Source organism: Scyliorhinus canicula, chromosome 19 (assembly GCF_902713615.1).
Source record: "Scyliorhinus canicula chromosome 19, sScyCan1.1, whole genome shotgun sequence".
NCBI classification, from domain to species: Eukaryota; Metazoa; Chordata; class Chondrichthyes; order Carcharhiniformes; family Scyliorhinidae; genus Scyliorhinus; species Scyliorhinus canicula.
Genome location: NC_052164.1, coordinates 5,360,837 through 5,379,409, shown reverse-complemented (window position 1 = coordinate 5,379,409; position 18,573 = coordinate 5,360,837). Strand labels below are relative to the sequence as shown.

At 45.0% G+C, this 18,573-nt stretch overlaps 1 protein-coding gene across 4 annotated transcripts in view; it reads left to right on the top strand.

Annotated features, from left to right (window-relative positions):
* LOC119954527 (probable beta-tubulin polyglutamylase) overlaps positions 1 to 17,921 on the top strand; it is a 115,948-nt gene extending 98,027 nt beyond the window's left edge. For all 4 annotated transcript variants that reach the window (XM_038779826.1, XM_038779828.1, XM_038779825.1 and 1 more), the window contains exons 13-16: positions 1,325 to 2,488; positions 11,638 to 12,109; positions 14,787 to 15,039; positions 17,690 to 17,921. In XM_038779826.1, the coding sequence (XP_038635754.1) occupies positions 1,325 to 2,488; positions 11,638 to 12,109; positions 14,787 to 15,039; positions 17,690 to 17,696 (1,896 nt within the window). In that variant the 3' untranslated portion in view covers positions 17,697 to 17,921. The remainder of the gene's footprint in view (positions 1 to 1,324; positions 2,489 to 11,637; positions 12,110 to 14,786; positions 15,040 to 17,689) is intronic.
* Positions 17,922 to 18,573: the final 652 nt, after the last annotated feature.

Here is an 18,573-nt window from a genome sequence, read left to right as displayed (position 1 = left end):
GGAGGTTTTGAAGGTGAAGGTGGTCCCGAGTCCAGGAGTGACGATCTTTGGAGTGTCAGAAGACCTGGGAGTCCAGGGGAGAGTGAGGCCGATGTCTTGGCCATTGCCTCCCTGGTAGCCCGGAGACAGATCTTATTAGAATGGCGGGATGGTGGGTTGTTAGGTATTTAGTTGATTTGGTTATTTGCAGCCCTGTTGGCTTGCTTTGTTGTGCGGTTGTATTTGATGCGTAAATATATAAATGCCTCAATAAAATATTTAAAAAAAAACAAGAATCAAAGTACCTGCAATCTGGACTGGAGGAGGGAAGAAGACAGCAGAGTTTCTAACTCCTCGTGGCTAGTCGTGATTTCTGTTTGATCATATTACACGCCTTTTCATGTATGTGAATGCTGTGAGCAAAAGATGGACAGGATTTTAAGGGGCTTGACAGGGTAAATGCTGAGAGGATGTTTCCCCTCCTGGGAGAGTCTAGGACCAGAGGGCATAATCTCAGAATAAAGGGTGCCACTTTGTGACTGAGATAAGGAGGAATTTTGTCTCTCAGATGGTTGTGAGTCTAGCCACCGAGAGCTGTGGGGGTAGAGTCCTATATTTAAGGCTGAGATAGTTAGATTCTTGATCAGCAAGGGAATCAAGGGTTACAGGGAAAGGGCAGGAAAGTGGACCCGAGGAATTTTGGATCCGCCATGGTCCTCTTGAATGGTGCAGCAAGCTCGAGGAACCAAACGGCCTAATCCGGCTCCTATTTACTATTGCCTTATGGTCTTATGAGGCCTGTGACTGTTGAGCATTTACCAGGCCCATTTTTGAAGAAAGGCCAATTAAGTGAAGCATCCGAGGGGCCAGTGATGCCCTTTTCTCCTGCAGCAGAAGCACGGAGACAATTGTGTTTGAATGGGCTGAGTTGAGTGGGCTGAGTTGAGGAAAAGGAAGTGGAAGAATGATGCAAAATAATTCCTGGTGATCACTGAATTGTAGACTGATAAGCACTGAAGGAGGTTACTTGTCCCAACATGCCTGTGCCAGTTTCTTGGAAGAATTATTCAATTAGAGCTGGAACAGTATTATTGCAGTAATAACCTTAAGCTATTGAGATAAATGTAGCTGTTTTCTCATTCCCTCCCCTGACATTCTGATAAATCCCCTCTGTACCCTCACCAAGACGTTGACATTCTTCCTTGGTGCAAGAACCAATGATAATGAGCAGTTCTCACGCTATAAAGTTTTACAGAGTTCATCAGGCAGTGGATGCAGAATTTGTATTTATTAATTTTTGAAAAAAACGAAATCCACCTTTAAAGCTACGTTTTTTTCTTCTCAGACCAGCCTAGCTCAAGAAACAGCGACCAGTCCGACCCAGGGAACAAGCGAGACTGAGAAAGAGGATGTGGAGAAGAGTGATGAACTACCTGCTGGCAGCACTGAGGTTGATGCAGGACTCAATGTCATAGAGCACGTTCATGGACTCGGTGTGTCAACCACAGCCAACGCTCACAGAGCCTCAGAAAATCAAAACTCGATCCAAACACAGGCAAAGGAATTAGATCAGAACCAGGACTGGTTAGAAGACGCGGTGAAGTCTGAAACAGAGGCGTTTGGTGAATCTCAGCCAGGCATTCCACCAGAGAGTCAGCAAGAGGTTGTACATGAATCCCAATCTCAGCCTGAATCTCAACCTGAGACCTATGTCCAGACAATGGTTCCAGAGGAGAGTCAGGGAAAGGTTCAGTCAGAGTTCAAGGACCAGATTCAGGCAGCTGTTCAGGAGCAGGTACAGCAGGAGGCCCAAGACGAAGCTCAGACAGAGGATCTAGGTCAGGCTCCAGTCGGATCTTTGGCTCATCAGGACGCCCAGGACCAGAATCAAGCAGAGGCCTGTAATCAGGTTCAAACAGGGCCCCAGGACCAGGCTCAGTCACAGGCCCAGGACCAGGCACATCGGGAGGCCCAGTTCGGGGAGCAGGATCAGCTCCAGACCCGAGAACAGGAGATCCGGGAACATGTTCAGCCAGAGACCTGGGACCAGGTTCAGGCAGAGACCCGGGACCAGGCTCAGCAGGAGGCTCAGCACAATGCTCAGGACCAGGTTCAGTCAAAGGACTGGGAGCAGGACCAGGCTGAGCAGGATTCCCGGGACCATGAGCAACCAAAGAGCCTGGACCAAGGTCAGTCAGAATTTTGGGATCAGGCACAGCAGGAGACACAGGCCCAGGCCCAAGTAGAGGCTTGGGACCAGTCCAAAACACATGCCCAGGACCAGGCTCATCTAGAGGCACAGAAAGACACTAAGCCAGAGGCACAGCCATTAGATATACAGTCAGAGATCAAGTCAGATGCTGAAACCCAATCAGAAGCTCACATCCAATCTGTGACCCAGGCAGAAAACCAGTTTCAAGCAATGGCCAAAATCTGTGGAGAGATCATAGATGAGGCCCAGGAATGGATCCAATTTGTACCCAATTCAACTCTGGAGAACGGAAACTGTGTAAGTATAGAGGATATTTCACCAAGATCTATTTTCCTTGCTGGTGTGATACACCTGAGTGCCTTGCTAGGCCATTTCAGAGGGCAGTTCAGAGTCAACCACATCTCTATAGGTCTGGAGTCACAGCTAGGCCAGACTTCTTTCCCTAAAGAGCATTAGTGAACCAGATGGAGTTTTAATGCAAATCCAGAAGTTCCATGATCTGAATATTGTTGAGTTCTGGTAATCACAGTTAGGAAAGATGTCAATGGTCTTGAGAGGATGCAGAGGTAGATTTATCAGGATGGTTTCAAAGATAAGGGATTTTAGTTACAAGGTTAGGTTTGAGAAACTGGGGTTGTTCTCCTTGGACTGAAGGAGATTGAGGGGAGGCTTGATAGAGGTGAACAAAATTGTGACAGATTGGGATGTGGGAGACAAGGAAAAACTGTTCTAATTAGCTGGTTGTGCAAGGACTAGGGGACAAGGATTTAAGGTTTGGGGCAATAGGAGGATTTTCTTTTGACACAGTAAGTGGCAATGACCTGGATCACTCTGCCTATGAGGGTGGTGGAAATGAACACAATGAATAATTTGAGAAGGAAATTGGATCGGCACTTAAGGGAAATAAACTTGCAGGACTAACAGGAGAGGGAAAGGGGAATGGGGACTAACTGGATTGCTCTACAGAGGGCTGACATGGATTCGATGGGCTGAATGACCTCCTTCTGTGCCATAAATTACAATGATTATTAATAAGACGAGCATTTTATTCCAGTTCTATGCTGTATTTTCATTTTCTAGAGGATTTGACTTTTCAGCATCGAGACAAGCTTATAAGTCAAGTGACAAATGATAAAATAATGATTGGAAACACAAATGCTGGGAGCTCTCAGGTATTTCACATTTGCAGCATCCACAGTATTTGCCTTTACAAACAGCAAATAGCATTTTTAAGCATTGGGCAATTTATAATCCGCCAAATAATCAGTTTTCAGTTGCAGTGGTATTGGCTTTCACTTCCTGGCAAAGCCAAATTAATTTAATCTGATCATTTGACCTGAATCTGTCTCTTTTTGTCGTTAGCAAATGAACCTTGAGAAATGCATGTCGGTGTTATTTGGGGCGGCTGGTGCGTGGGTGGGCAAGGAATGAGTTAAGATTTGACACATGTCAAGAAACACTGATCAGACTGCGGCTCGTCTCTGTTAAAAATAGAGGACTGAAGGGTGACCTGATGGATTCTGAAAGGGTTTTTAATCGGATTGATGTAGAGGAAATGTTTCCATTGATTAGCAAGACCAATGGAAGAGGACACAAATATAAGATGGTCATGAATAAATCCAATCGGGAATTCAGGAGAACCTTCTTTACTCAGAGAGTGCTGAGAATGTGGAGCTCACTATCACAAGGAGCGCTTGGAATAGCATAGATATATTTAAGGGGAATCTGGGGAAACACATTAGGGAGAAAGGGTGTGAGGTCGGATTCTTCACCTCCCGCTGCCGGTAGCGGAGTTCCCGATGTGGCGGAGAATCCAGCATCAGCCAGAAAACAAGGGCGGGATTCTCTGACCCCCCGCCGGGTTGGAGAATCGCCGGGGGGGGGGGGGGGGTGGCGTGAATCCTGCCCCTGACAGGAGCCGAATTCTCCGGTGCCGGGGATTTGGCGGGGGCGGGAAACACACCGCGACGGTCGGCAGCTGCTAACAGCCCCCCCCCCCGGCGATTCTCCAGCCTGCGATGGGCCGAGTGGCCATTTTTTGCGGCCAGTCCCGCCGCGTGTATTACACCAGGCATTTGCCGGCGGGACCTGGCTGCGCGGGTGGCATTAACGGGAGCTGAACTCGCTGGCGAGATCGGCTCCTCAGAGATTGGGCCGCTATTTTGAAAGGATGGCCTGATCTCTAAGTGAGCTTGAGGGTCCCCCACAAAGCCCCCCCACCAACAATGCCACCTCCTTCAGACATGGGTATTAACCCCCCTCCCCCAAAGTGAGGACTGCCCGCTGTGTGGATGCTCAAGGCCCCCCATTATCGGGCCCTCCACCCCTTCTTTCTGGCCCCCCTTTCAAAGCCCCCATTCACCTCCCAACCTTTATGAGACCACATGTCCTCGAAAGGGGTGTATGAAGGTGGGGGGGGGGGGGGGGGGGGTGGTAGCTGAATCAAAGGGGATGCCCTTTGATTCAGCTACCACCCCCCCCCCCCCAACCTTCATACACCCCTTTCGAGGACATGACTCCCCACATGCCCTGACCCTTGACAGTGCCAAGCGAGGACCCAGGCAACCTGGCACCCTGGAAGTGCCAACTGTACACCCTGGCAGTGCCAGGTTGGCATTGTCATGGTTACAGGGTGTCGGGGGAGTGCCAGGTTGCCACCCTGTCCTGTCCCCAACCACCCGGGGGACTCCGAGATCCCCCTGTGCTGCCACCACGCCTGGCCCACACTTGTGTAAATCAGTACTAATTGGCACCCGGGTGTGGCCTTGCAGTGCAACTGTTGACTTCCTGGTGCTAGGGTCAAGGATTTCTTGGCGCGGTGACAGGACATTCTGGAGGGAGAGAGTGAACAGCCAGTGGCCGTGGGGCACGTCGGTACCAACGACATAGGTAAAAAAAAAGGAAATAAGGACAAAAACAAAAGACAGAAAGGGGAATAAGAAAAGTGATAGGCAGATAAACCAGATTCTAACACGGCCAGGGTGAAAAATATTGGGAGCAGGACTAGTAATGTTAAAAAGACCAGTTTCAAAGCTTTGTGCCTTAACACGTGGGACATTCGCAATAACGTGGATGAACTAATGGCACAAATAGACGTGAACAGGTATGATATCTTCGGGATTACGAAGACATGGCTGCAGGGTGACCAGGAATGGAAACTGAATGTCCAGGGGTACACAGTATTTAGGAAAGACAGACAAAAAGGAAAAGCCGGTGGGGTTGCATTGCTGGTTAAGGAGGAAATTAGTGAGGGAGGATATTGGCTCCATCAATGCAAAATCCATGTGGGTAGAGCTGAGAAACAGCAAGGGGAAAAAAACATTAGTGGGCGTCATATATAGACCGCCCAAACGGCAGTGAAGTCATTGGGAATGGCATTAAACAGGAGGTTAGAGACGCATGTGATAAAGGAACAACTGTAATTATGGGTTTTAATCTGCATATAGATTGGGAAAATCAAATTAGCTACAATACTGTAGAGGAGGAATTCCTGGCGTGTGTGCAAGATGGTTTTCTTGATTAATATGTTGAGGAGCCAACTAGAGAACAGACCATCCGAGACTGGGTATTGTGTAATGAGGATGGAATCACTGGCAATCTAGTTGTTGATTCCTTGGGGATGAGCGACCACAATATGTTAGACATTTTCATCAAAATGGAGAGAGAAGCAGTTGATTCTGAGACTAGTTTCCTAAATCTTAACAAAGGAAACTAGGATAAAATGAGGCGTGAGTTAGCTACGAGCGATTGTGGAATGTTACTTAAAGGGATGACAGTGGATAGGCAATGGCAAACGTTCAAAGAGAGCATGGGGAAAATGAAACAATTGTTTATTCCTATCTGGCACAAAAGTAAAACGGGAAAGGTGGTCAATCCATGGCTTACAAGGAAAATTAGGGATAGTATTCAATCCAAGGAAGTAGCATATATATTGGTCAAGAAAAACAACAGGTCTGAGGATTGGGAACTGTTTAGAATTCAGCAAAGAAGGACTAAGGGATTGATTAAGAAGAGAAAATAGAGTACGAAAGTAAGCTTGCAGGGAACATAAAAACTGACTGTAAACGTTTCTATATGTCCGTGAAGAGAAGAAAATTGATGAAGACAATGTAGGTCCCTTACAGTCAGAAACAGGGGAATGTGTTATAGGGGACAAAGAAATGTTGAGCAATTAATTACATAGTTTGGTTCTGTCTTCACAAATGAGGACACAAATAAGATACCAGCGATGTTGGGGAATGCAGGGTTTAGTGAGAAGGAGGAACTGAAGGAGATCAATATCAGTAGAGAAATGGTGTTGGGGAAACTGATGGGATTTCGAAAACTGATAAATCCCCAGGGCATGATAATCTACATCCCAGGGTAATGAAGGAGGTGCCTCTAATGAATGCATCAGTCATCATCTTTCAGGATTCTATAGACTGCGGAACAGTTCGTGCAGATTTGAGAGTGGCTAATGTAACTCCACTATTTAAAAAGGGAGGTCGACAGAAAGCAAGGAATTATAGACCTGACGTCAATGGCGTGGACATTTCTGAATTCAATATTAAAGGTTTTATAGCAGAGCACTTAGCAAACAGTGGCAGGATCGTACAGAGTCAGCGTGGATATTGAAGGAGAAATCATGTTTGACAAATCTACTGGAATTCTTTGAGGGTGTAACTAGTAGAATTGACGAGGGAGAGCCAGTTGATGTGGTATATTTGGACTTTCAGAAGGCTTTTGACAAAGTCTCATAAAAGATTAGTGTGTAAAATTAAAGCGCATGGGATTTGGGATAGTGTATTGAGATGGATACAAAACTGGTTGGCAGACAGGAAACAAAGAGTAGGAATTAATGGGTCTTTTTCAAATTGGCAGGTAGTGACTAATGGGGTACCGCAGGGATCGGTGCTGAGACCCCAGCTATTCACAACATATTTTCATGATTTAGATAAGGGAACAAAATGTCATATCTCCAAATTTGCAGATGACACAAAGTTGGGTGGGAGGGTGAGCTGTGAGGAGGATGCAGAAATCCTTCAGTGTGATTGGACAAGTTGAGTGAGTGGGTGGGCAAATGAATGGCAGATGCTGTATAATTTGGAAAAATGCGAGGTTATCCACGTTGATAGCAAAAACGAGAAGGCAGATTATTATCTGGATGGCCATAAATTAGGAGAGGGGAATGTTTAACAAGACCCAGGTGTCCTCCTACACCTGTCGCTGAATATAAGCATGCAGGTGCAGCAGGGGGTAAAGAAAGCAAATGGTATGTTGGCCCTCATTGCGAGAGGATTCGAGTACAGGAGCAGGGATGTCTTGCTGCAATTATACAGGGCCTTGGCGAGGCCACACCTGGAATATTGTGTACAGCTTTGGTCTTCTTCTTTGAGGACACATGTTCTAGCTATAGAGAGAGTGCAGTGAAGGTTTACCAGCCTGATTCCTGGGATGTCAGGACTGATGTACGAGGAGAGATTGAATTGGTTAGGACTGTACCTTGGTGGGACTGGTCTAAGTCAAAGGTGATATAGTCTGGTGCACGGGCCTACAACGCATCCATCACCTCCCGGATGCACCTGTGGGCTGAAGATTGTAAAATTCCACACAGGTCCCACTCGAGCCCTGGAATGACCTGGTGGCATAGAAATCTAGCGCTGCAGTGACCTTCACAGCCACTGGGAGCAGGTGTTCTCCTCCTTCACAAGGTGCCATGTCCTCGAGGGTGTGGAACAGGTACTGCACTGTCTCTCTGTTGAGACGGAGTCTTCTGCAGTATATGCTGTCCGTCAGCTCATGAAAAGACGAATGACTTCCGTACACATTGCAACATTGCTGGCCTCCCCTTGTGGCCCCTTCCTCAGCTTGTTGGGCAGCAGAGTCTCAGGGTGTGCAGCGGTCCCTCACACATGTGGTACCGCCTCCAGCTTGAGTTGGCCTTTCTGCCTTCTCCCTACCTCAGCTACGGTAGGCACACTGAGGTAAGCCTCCACGCAATCAACTCCAGCAAACCATTTTGTAACTGAAAGGAATGGGAGAAGGAGAGAGACCAAGAGTCAGTTAGGCCTTCCATCCCGGGACCTTCATATCTACCAAGCCTCCCCCACCCTTGCCATGAGGGCAGCATGGTAGCATAGTGGTTAGCACAGTTGCTTCACAGGTTCGATTCCTGGCAGGGTCATTGTCTGTGCGGAGTCTGCACGTTCTCCCCGTGTCTGCATGAGTTTCTTCTGGATCCTCCGGTTTCTTCCCAGAGTCCAAAGATGTACGGGTTAGATGGATTGGCCATGCTAAATTGCACTTAGTGTACAAAAAATGTTAACTGGGGCTTACTGGGTAACGGGGATAGGGTAAGTATGTGGGCTTCAGTAGGGTGATCTTTGTAAGGGCTGGTGCAGACACGATGGGCTGAATGGCCTCCTTCTGCACTGTAAATTCTATGATTCAATGATTGTCCGCCTTGTCTCAGGGTGTCATCCAGTTGTGCTGGCAAACCTCGCTCTGCACACTCCTTTCCGGCCAGATCAGGAACCCCTAGACCCCAGACCTCTGTCAGCGACATTAGGTAGGTCATGCTTAGCTGTCCTCCGCTCATTCAGGCCTACCCTTTGTTCGCGAGATGGTTTTCAGTGTTGAAACCCTGCTGTTTAGTGTTTGATTGTTAGCAGCTGCCTCTGTGGTGTCGACGCTTCTACAATACAGGCACATTGTTCAGGCATTAAAAGGTGGCAGGACATCCCACCCACTAACCACCTCTCAGACAGGCAGCCTGTTCCTTCGAGGAGGCACTTGAGAGTTCAAGAGTGTGAAGTGCTTTCACAAATAACAAGGCTAAACCCTCCTTTGAAATAGTCTTCAGCTGTGAAGCTAGAGGCTGCTCACAGTCAAAGGGGATGAAACTGAGTTTTTGGATTGGAATGGATTTGTTTATTATCACGTGTACCAAGGTACAGTGAAAAGTATTTTTCTGTGAGCAGCTCAACAGATCATGAAGTACATGAAAAGAAAAGGAAATAAAAGAAAATGCATAATAGGGCAACACAAGGTACACAATGTAACTACATAATCAAGGCAGCACGGTAGCATTGCGGATGGCACAATTGCTTCACAGCTCCAGGGTCCCAGGTTCGAATCCCGGCTTGGGTCACTATCTGTGTGGAGTCTGCACATCCTCCCCGTGTGTGCGTGGGTTTCCTCCGGGTGCTCCGGTTTCCTCCCACAGTCCAAAGATGTGCAGGTTAGGTGGATTGGCCATGATAAATTGCCCTTAGTGTCCAAAATTGCCCTTAGTGTTGGGTGGGGTTACTGGGTTATGGGGATAGGGTGGAGGTGTTGACCTTGGGTAGGGTGCTCTTTCCAAGAGCCGGTGCAGACTCGATGGGCCGAGTGGCCTCCTTCTGCACTGTAGTTTCTATGATAACACCGGCATCAGATGAAGCATACAAGGTGTAGTGTTAATGAGGTCAGTCCATAAGAGGGTCGTTTAGGAGTCTGGTAACAGCAGGGAAGAAGCTGTTTTTGAGGCTGTTCGTGCGTGTTCTCAGACTTTTGTATCTCTATCCGATGGGAGAAGTTGGAAGCCTGTGTAGGCCGGGTGGGAGTTTCATAAGAGGAGCTGCAGCAGGGCTCTGTCCTGGGAGAGTTTGGCAGGACAGACAGGCTGCAGCTCCGTTTGCCCCTGTTACAGGTCTCACCTGATGAGGCGCGCTAAACGACGCCTGCTTGGCTTCTCACTGGAGAGCTGGGTAACTACTGGGGGTGCCACTGCACTTGACATCAATCTCACTAAAGAGATTTAAATGAATGTAAATTAGATTTGATTACCTTGTCGCGATTTTTGGGTCAGATCCGGACCTCGCCATCGAGTGCGGGCCGAGTGAATACAAAATGGTTCACCCCATCTCGATTTGGGCCCCTCCTACAATTCACCTTGTGGACCTGGATCGGTGCCAGGTGCAGTGCAGTGGGGAAATCGTGCCCTTTGGATTCTAAAGGTTCTATTTTAGCTATATTAACCACCAGCAGAGGTTTCAGTCCAACCAGATTGTTTCATTGCAAAATACAATTCATTTAAAATGCAGCATCACATCAGTAAAAAGCACGGAGAAAACTGGGAGATCACAAATGATCAAAAGGGAATGGACTATGTACATGAGAACTTTAGGCTGAAATGGTTAGACAAAGTAAAGTGAATGGACGTTCATGTGGAATATAAAAGTAGAATGGGGCTAAACTGGTGAAGGTGGGGTTGTTCCCCTTCAAGTAGCGAAAAGTAAGAAGAGATTTGATGGATGTCTTTTAAATGATGAAGGATTTAGATAGAGTAAATTAAATAAAGAGAAACTGTTTCCAGTGCTTGAAGGGTGAATAACCAGAGGTCACAGATTGAAGGAGATTGGCAAAAGAATCAATGGTGACACGAGGGAAAACCTGTTAATGCAATGAATGATGAGGATTTGGGAAAGCACTGCCTGATAGGCTGCTGGATACAGATTCAATAGTAGCTTTAAAAAGGAATTAGATAAATAGAGGAAAAGAAAAAAATGCTTGGCTATCTGGAAGAGTCAGGTTGTGGGACTAACTGGATTTCTTTTTGAAAGGGCTGCACAGACTTGATGGGCTGAATGGTTTGCTTCTGTGCTGTATTATTCTATGATTCAATGATAAGAGAGGTTGTCCAGTGGTCACTCATTAGTGTGTCACTCTCCTAAATAGACCAAGCATTGCCAAAAGAATTCCCATACTTTTTTAAAATAAATTTAGATTACCCAATTATTTTTTCCAATTAAGGGGCAATTTAGCGTGGCCAATCCACCTACTCTGCACATTTTTTTTTGGGGCGAAACCCACGCAGACACGGGGAGAATGTGCAAACTCCACACGGACAGTGACCCAGAGCCGGGATCGAACCTGGGACCTCGGCGCCGTGAGGCGGTTGTGCTAACCACTAGGCCACCGTGCTGCCCAAGAATTCCCATACTTGATCAGTACTTGCACTAACGTAACTGATCTCAGTAAGGTTTATTACAAGTGACTGTGGGTAGACAGGGGTTAAACCTGACCAGGATCCTAATCTCGATCCATGAAGTGGCTTCAACTCTTCGATGTGCATTATTGTATTTATATAATCCATATGAACATGCTTTAGCAGTGTGGACTAATATTAAAACTAATTGTATCTGTTTGTTTTTATTGTGTGGGGTACGGTGATGCGTTGTATCTCTACGTACTATTGAGTAATGTATTTGTCATATTACTAGTAATCAAGATGTCACTGGGTACCAGGAAATTCTTTTGTTATAAAACATTGTTACATCCATCAGTGCAATTGCAGTAAGGAGGTTTCCATTGTTAAGTTGGCAGTAATGCATGATGTGTTTGATGCCATTGTTAAACTGCTCCCAACTCCATCACCTTTTTACCTTAGTCCTGACAATAACTTACAATGTTTACTTTTCCATCAGAGTTCTGCGTTGGAGGTCCTTGAAGAGCTGGACACCCAGAGCATGTCATCACTTGTCAATGAGGAGGAGCCCAAGGACGCATGCAGCATCACATCAGTAAAAAGCACGGATAAAACTGGGAGTTCAAGCCAATTGGAACCGGAGCCGCAGTTCCACCAGAAGATCTGGTGCCCACCTAACTTCCAGTTGCAATTCCAAACCCAACCAGAGACCCAGACCCTTCTAAAAGGTGGTTACAGAGGCAGGAGAAGCACATTTGGCAATCACTACTTTACGTCACAAATGATCAGAAGGGTGTCCATGGCCCTGAAACACAATCGTAATCAGGTGTGCCCCCCAAGTGATGTAAATTACTGTGTGCAGACTGATACCACAGAGATGTCAAACAAAATTCCCAACATGATGGAGGAGATTTCCAGCACAGTTGCAGACCAACACAATTCCAATTGCATCTGTTGGAAACGGAACGCAAGTAAGTGCAACAAATATTTGAGCTGGAACCACTCATGAGAAAATAGTCAATAAAATATAGATCAGTCACTCTGTTGGCACCTGAACTGACTTGTTAGGACTGAGTGTTACAAGAATTTCACAGACTTTCATCCCAAGGATGATTAGTAGATTCTAGTACAAGGACACAGATGAGATTTTAATTCCTGGATGGAAAAATATGTGAGCGGGGCCCATTATGGATGTTTAAGGTGTTTCCTCATGATTTTAAGAGTCAGGTCTCATTAATATTTTGTCAGCCAGCTGCCTGCCTAAGGAAACAGAAGAATTAGTGAGTAATTAACAACCTAAGAAATAACTGTCGGAGTAGGCCAGATGGCCCCTTGAGCCTGCTGGTCCATTGAATAAAATTGTTTCTGAATTTCTACATTAACTCACATTTCCCGCTCTAGCCCCATATCTCTGGATTTTCATTGTGTCCAGAAATCCATTGATCTCAGTGTTGACTATCTAACTATTCTGCTCCCATTCTGAGTGTAGAGTATTCCAAAGATTTATAACACTCTGAGAAAAGAATTTCTCCTCATCTCAATCCTTTTTTTTAATAAATGTTTTTTATTCAGTTTTCATGTTTTATATTGAACAAATTACAAATTGTTAGAGAGAGAGAAAAAACAAAAGAACACGCAAAAATTAACATATATATTTACAGGTAAGCATCTTCGTAATAATAACTGTGGCCTCCCCCCTTTAGCCGGCATACATATTCCTCATCTCAATCCTAAATAGCCAATTCTGAGACCAAAACCCCAACTTCTGGACTCCCCAGCCAGTGGGAAACAATCTCTCAGTATCTACCCAGATAAGCCCTCTAAGAGCTCCCCTCTCATTCTTCTACACACTTAACTACGTACATTCTGGGCAGCACGGCGGCGCAGTGGTTAGCATTGCTGCCTCACGGCATTGAGGACCCAGGTTCGATTCCTGGCCCTGGGTCACGTCTGTCTGGAGTTTGCACATTCTCCCCATGTTTGCGTGCGTTTCGCCCCCACAACCCAAAGATGTGCAAGTTAGGTGGATTGGTCACGCTAAATTACCCCTTAATAGGAAATAATGAATTGGATACTCTTTTTTAAAATACATTAGATACATTTTTTAAAAACGTAAATTCTCCATCTATATTAATTCTCATATTAACATTCCCGTGTTAACTCAGATTTTTCTTCCAAGCTTAGTTTTCTTATCTATTAATGCAAGTTATTATTGTTATGAAAGAACTTTTGCTTCTTCTTCTTTGATCAGCCATGATCACATTGAGGGTGTTAGGCTCGGGAGGCTAAATTGCCTACTCCTGGTCCTAGGTCATGTGTTCTGGGGAGGAGATGCTCTGCCTGATTTTGCAATCCAGCTCTTGGTCTGTAGCATTGTAGGTAGCAGATGAGGAACATATCCGCCATGATAGAATGGCAGCAGACTTGATGGGCCGAATGGCCTAATTCTGCTCCTATATCTTATGAAATTATGAACTTCTCCGTGCATTATCCATAGTCATGTAGAACTGCTCACGATCCTTTCCTGCTCCAAAATTGAGCCCTCCAAAACATTTCACCCAGCGTTTGATAGGTGTAGGAATGAGAGATGAAGCAGTAAATTAGTGCCGAAAGGGTTGCCAACTCTGGTCATGTTCCTGGAGATGTCAGCACATGACTTTTTGCCTCCTGTCACCTTGCCCCACATTCCCACCGTTGGCCACCCGATCTGCCCACCTGTAAAACATTTGTGCACCAGTCAGAATGTATGTAGACTCTTCATTACTAATTGGATGACTCTTCACTGTCAGTCAAATAATCTTTATCCCCACCTCTGATATTTTCTTTACCCAGAAAATGATGAGACTGTGGAACTGGATAGCACACAGGGAGGTTGAGGCAAATAGCCTATTTATTTAAGAGAAACTACATGAGCACATGAAGGAGAAAAGAACGAGGGGACATGATTGTGGGGTGATCCAGAGGGATAGAAGCCAGCTGTGTGAAGTTCAAGCATCAGGAGGTTCTAGTTGGTCCAATTGGCTTGTGTCTCTTTCTGTACCTAATATCTTGCAATAACTTCAGTGGAAGTTCTTATAAAGTGAGGTGAGAGATTGTAGAACCTGCCGAAGAATTTCCTGGTGCAGGTGCCAGTGATGGATTTATAGTTTGAATTTCACAGATTCATGAGAATTATTTAATCTGGCTGTTTAATTGTATGAATCAGCCGCATTCCACCACAAAAATAAAAGCAAACTACTGCAAACGCTGGAGATCTGAAATAAAAACAAAATGCTGGAAACGCTCCAGTAGGTCTGAGAGAATGTGTGGCGTGAACTTTTCGAGTCCAATATGACTCTTTTCCAGTTCTGAAAATGTTAATGCTTTCCTGAAGTATGGGTTTAGGCATGGAGTTGGAATTGGAGCAGAGAGAGCTTTGCTTTACTAAATTTCAAAGTGAATATGTGGCAGCCTTCTGTCTCGTTAGACGATGACTTGTACCCTGATGGTGAACTCTGTGTTAAACCTTGCCTGGTGGGGCTCAGGAACCCTACTCTGGCCTGGCAGTCCCAGCCACATTGTCTGAAGAAGATTCTAACAAAGCATTGTAAACCAAGGACAATTCGATTCTCAACTCCTTTAAGCAACTGAAATTTTCTTGTGCCACAGATAGAATCTTCTCTGTGGGCCGATTACTTAATGGTGATTCGAAATCCTGCTTCACGAATCATTGCAAGCTGCAGAGGAAGCAGGTTACCAAAATGTTTCATAACACATTTGTCAACTCAGAAAACGTCACTGAGGATAAGAGCAGGCGGAATCTCTGTGTTGTGTCCCTTAAGGCCCCCACAATCCAGCGCCTTGGCTGTGCCCATTTCACTAAACCTACATTGAGACGAAAGGATCTAAACAACCTTGGCAGGTAAATGCGCTGCTGATCTTGTGTGTGTTGTTTTTTGGTTTCCATAATCTCTTGATGACAGCACCTTACCTGCCATATTATGGAGAATCCCTGCTGGACAATGCACTATGTGGACACTGGGTGAGGATAAGAATAGACAGAAGATTTGGTTAGAGTCCAATAGAATTGGTACCGTGTAACCTTTGACATGTACACCAAACATTAGGTGATTCAGAATGATGCTGACAGAATTGTATCCAAGCCTGAGTTTGTATGAGAAAATCTGCATGTATGTGAGAATGTGTGTGCTTCTGAGTTTCTGTGTGTGGGTGAATGTGTGTGCCTGAATATGTATGTGTGAATGTGGGTCTGAGAATGTGTGTGTGAATGTGTGTGTGTGAATATGTCTGTGTGTGAATATATCTGTGTGTGTGTGAATGTGTGTCTGAATATGTGTGTATGAATATGTGTGTGAATATGTGTGAGTGTATGAATGTGTGTATGAATGAATGTGTGTATGAATGTGTGTGTGAATGTGTGTGTGTGAATGAATGTGTGTATGAATGTGTGTGTGAATGAATGTGTGTATGAATGTGTGTGTGAATGTGTGTATGAATGAATGTGTGTATGAATGTGTGTGTGAATGTGTGTGTGTGAATGAATGTGTGTATGAATGTGTGTGTGAATGAATGTGTGTATGAATGTGTGTGTGAATGTGTGTGTGAATGAATGTGTGTGTGTGTGAATGTGTGTATGAATGTGTGTGTGAATGAATGTGTGTATGAATGTGTGTGTGAATGAATGTGTGTGTGTGTGAATGTATGAATATGTGTGTGTGAATATGTGTGTATGTGAATGTGTGTCTGAATATGTGTGTGAATATGTGAGTGTGAATGTATGTGAATATGTGTGTGTATGTGAATATGTGTGTGCATGTGAATGTGTGTGTCTGAATGTGTGTATGAATATGTGTGTGTGAATATGTGTGTATGTGAATGTGTGTCTGAATATGTGTGTGAATATGTGAGTGTGTGAGTGTATGTGAATATGTGTGTGCATGTGAATGTGTGTGTCTGAATGTGTGTGCATGTGCATATGTGTGAATGTGTGTGTCTGAATGTGTGCATGTGAATATGTGTGAATGTGGGTGTCTGAATGTGTGCATGTGAATGTGGGTGTGTGTGAATGTATATGTGTGTGTGAATGTGTGTATCAATGCATGTATGTGTGAATGGGTGTGTATGTAAATGAATGTGTGTGAATGATTGTGCATGTGTGAATGTTTGTGTGAATGAATGTGTGAATGCATCTGTGTGAATATGTGTGTGTGTATATATCTGTGTGTGGATATGTGTGTGTAAATATGTATGTGTGTCAGTATGTGAGAGTGAATATGTATGTGTGTGAACATGTGTGTATGAATATGTGTGTGCGTATGTGTGTGCATGTGAATATATGTGTGTGACTATGTGTGAGTGTGAGAATGTGTGTGTGCAAGTGTGAATGTGTGGGAATGCATCTGTGAATATGTGTGTGTGTATATATCTCTGTGTGAATGTGTGTGAATATGTGAGAGTGAATGTGTATGTGTGTGAATATGTGTGTGTGTGTGTGAATATGTCTGTATGTGAATGTATGTGTGAGTATGTGTGTGAGTGTGAATGTGTGTGTGAATAGGTGTGTGCCTGTGTGCATGTGAATTTGTGCACGTGAATGTGTGCGTGTCAATGTGCGTGAGTGTCAATGTGAGTGTGCGATCCTGAATGTGTCTGGGTGTGAATGCTTGAGTGTGTGTGTGTGTGTCAATATTTGAGCGTGTGTGTTCGTGTATGTGTGTGTCTGTGTGTGAATTGGAATGTGTGTGCATGCGTGATTATGTATGTGTGTGTATCGTGGTGTTACCAGGGGATGTGCACTGGAAGGATGGTACTTTTCTCATAAGATTCTCCAGCTTCCTGACAAAGTTTCCCACTACCAAGATGGCCACAGGAAGCCAAACCATAAGTCCCATGGCAGACTGATGGAAAACCTCTGTCAGGAATTACTGCAACAAAGATCAGCTGCATGGCCTTGCTAGACTATATAAGCAGAGTACTAAACCCTGCAATGAGGGACAACTGTGTGCGCAAGTAAACTCCACCCTGCTATCACGATCCCTAGCCGCTTGTGACATCACAGTGTGTGTGAGCATGCATGTGTGCACAAGTGAGTGAATGTGTTCAAGAGGGCAAAATGAGGAATGGTTTTCCTAGTGCTGCTTGAACTACTTGGCAAAAAGCAGGCGATTTTGGGTCAGGTTTAAAAACGGAGGGCAGCACGGTGGCGCAGTGGATTAGCCCTGTTGCCTCACGGTGCCAAGCTCCCAGGTTCGATCCCGGCTCTGGGTCACTGTCCGTGTGGAGTTTGCACATTCTCCCTGTGTTTGCGTGGGTTTCACCCCCACAACCCAAAGATATGCAGGGTGGGTGGATTGGCCACGCTAAATTGACCATTGGAAAAAATGAATTGGGTACTCTAAATTTATAAAAACAAAAGGTTTAAAAACAGGCTCTACAATAAGTGTTAAATGCCAGCAGCAGCCCCACTCACCCACCCACCGACCCCTTTGTTTTCAACATAACTGAGTAGATACCTCTGTTCTCTGTAAAAATTGAAGCATTTTTTTCTTCAGGAGATAATCTGACCATTTTGACATCAAGCTGTAGGAGATGAACTTCAGCAGGCTCCATCATTTCCGCAATACTCGGTTGTTTCCGTCCTGTAATGCCCAATCTCCAGAGTGAGCCTCGACAGCCTTAAACCCACTGTAACCTTGCTTTAATTTGAGGAGAATGAACTGTATAACATATTGTTTAGTAAGTGGAATTTATTAGTCATCTTCCAGTGCTTTTGGAAATGTATCTGTTTACAAAACTTATTAAATATATTTAAAGAATAGAAAAGACCACATTGTTACATCAATTTGTTTGCAAAATATTTAGCGTGACTCTTTTCTGTTCATATTTTCAGCTGGGAGAATGGGAACAGACTCAAACCACTTTGTCTCCCAAATGTTCAAATTTACCTTCCCTCAAACACGATTTCTCCTCTCCTCACCTAAAGTCACTTTCTCATTATGAGCATTGAAGATCAACTTTAATGTCTCTCTTTAGTTTGTGTGAGAATAGACTGTGAGTGCCTGTACATTATTCTACTTAAAAATTAAATTGACTGTGGAGCACTTTCAAACATCTCTACGATGTGATATGGTGCTAGAGAAGCACCATTTATTTTGAAATGGCTCTAGTACTGGGAGTGGAGGCAGTGTGTTCCAGTTGCTGTGGCAACATGGACTTTTGCAAGCACGTTGTCACCTGGAGCTTGGATTGTGATGCTCGCGGTTCCAACTTGTTTGCACACGTGAACACATCGTCCTTGGGACTCGAACCCACAGTTTCTGGCTCAGAGACGGGAATGCTACCAACGACAACACGGCTCCTCCCAGTACGAGGAGGTCAGCCTGGATTATGTGCTCAAGTCTCTGGAATAGGAATGGAGTCCATGATCTGTTGAGTT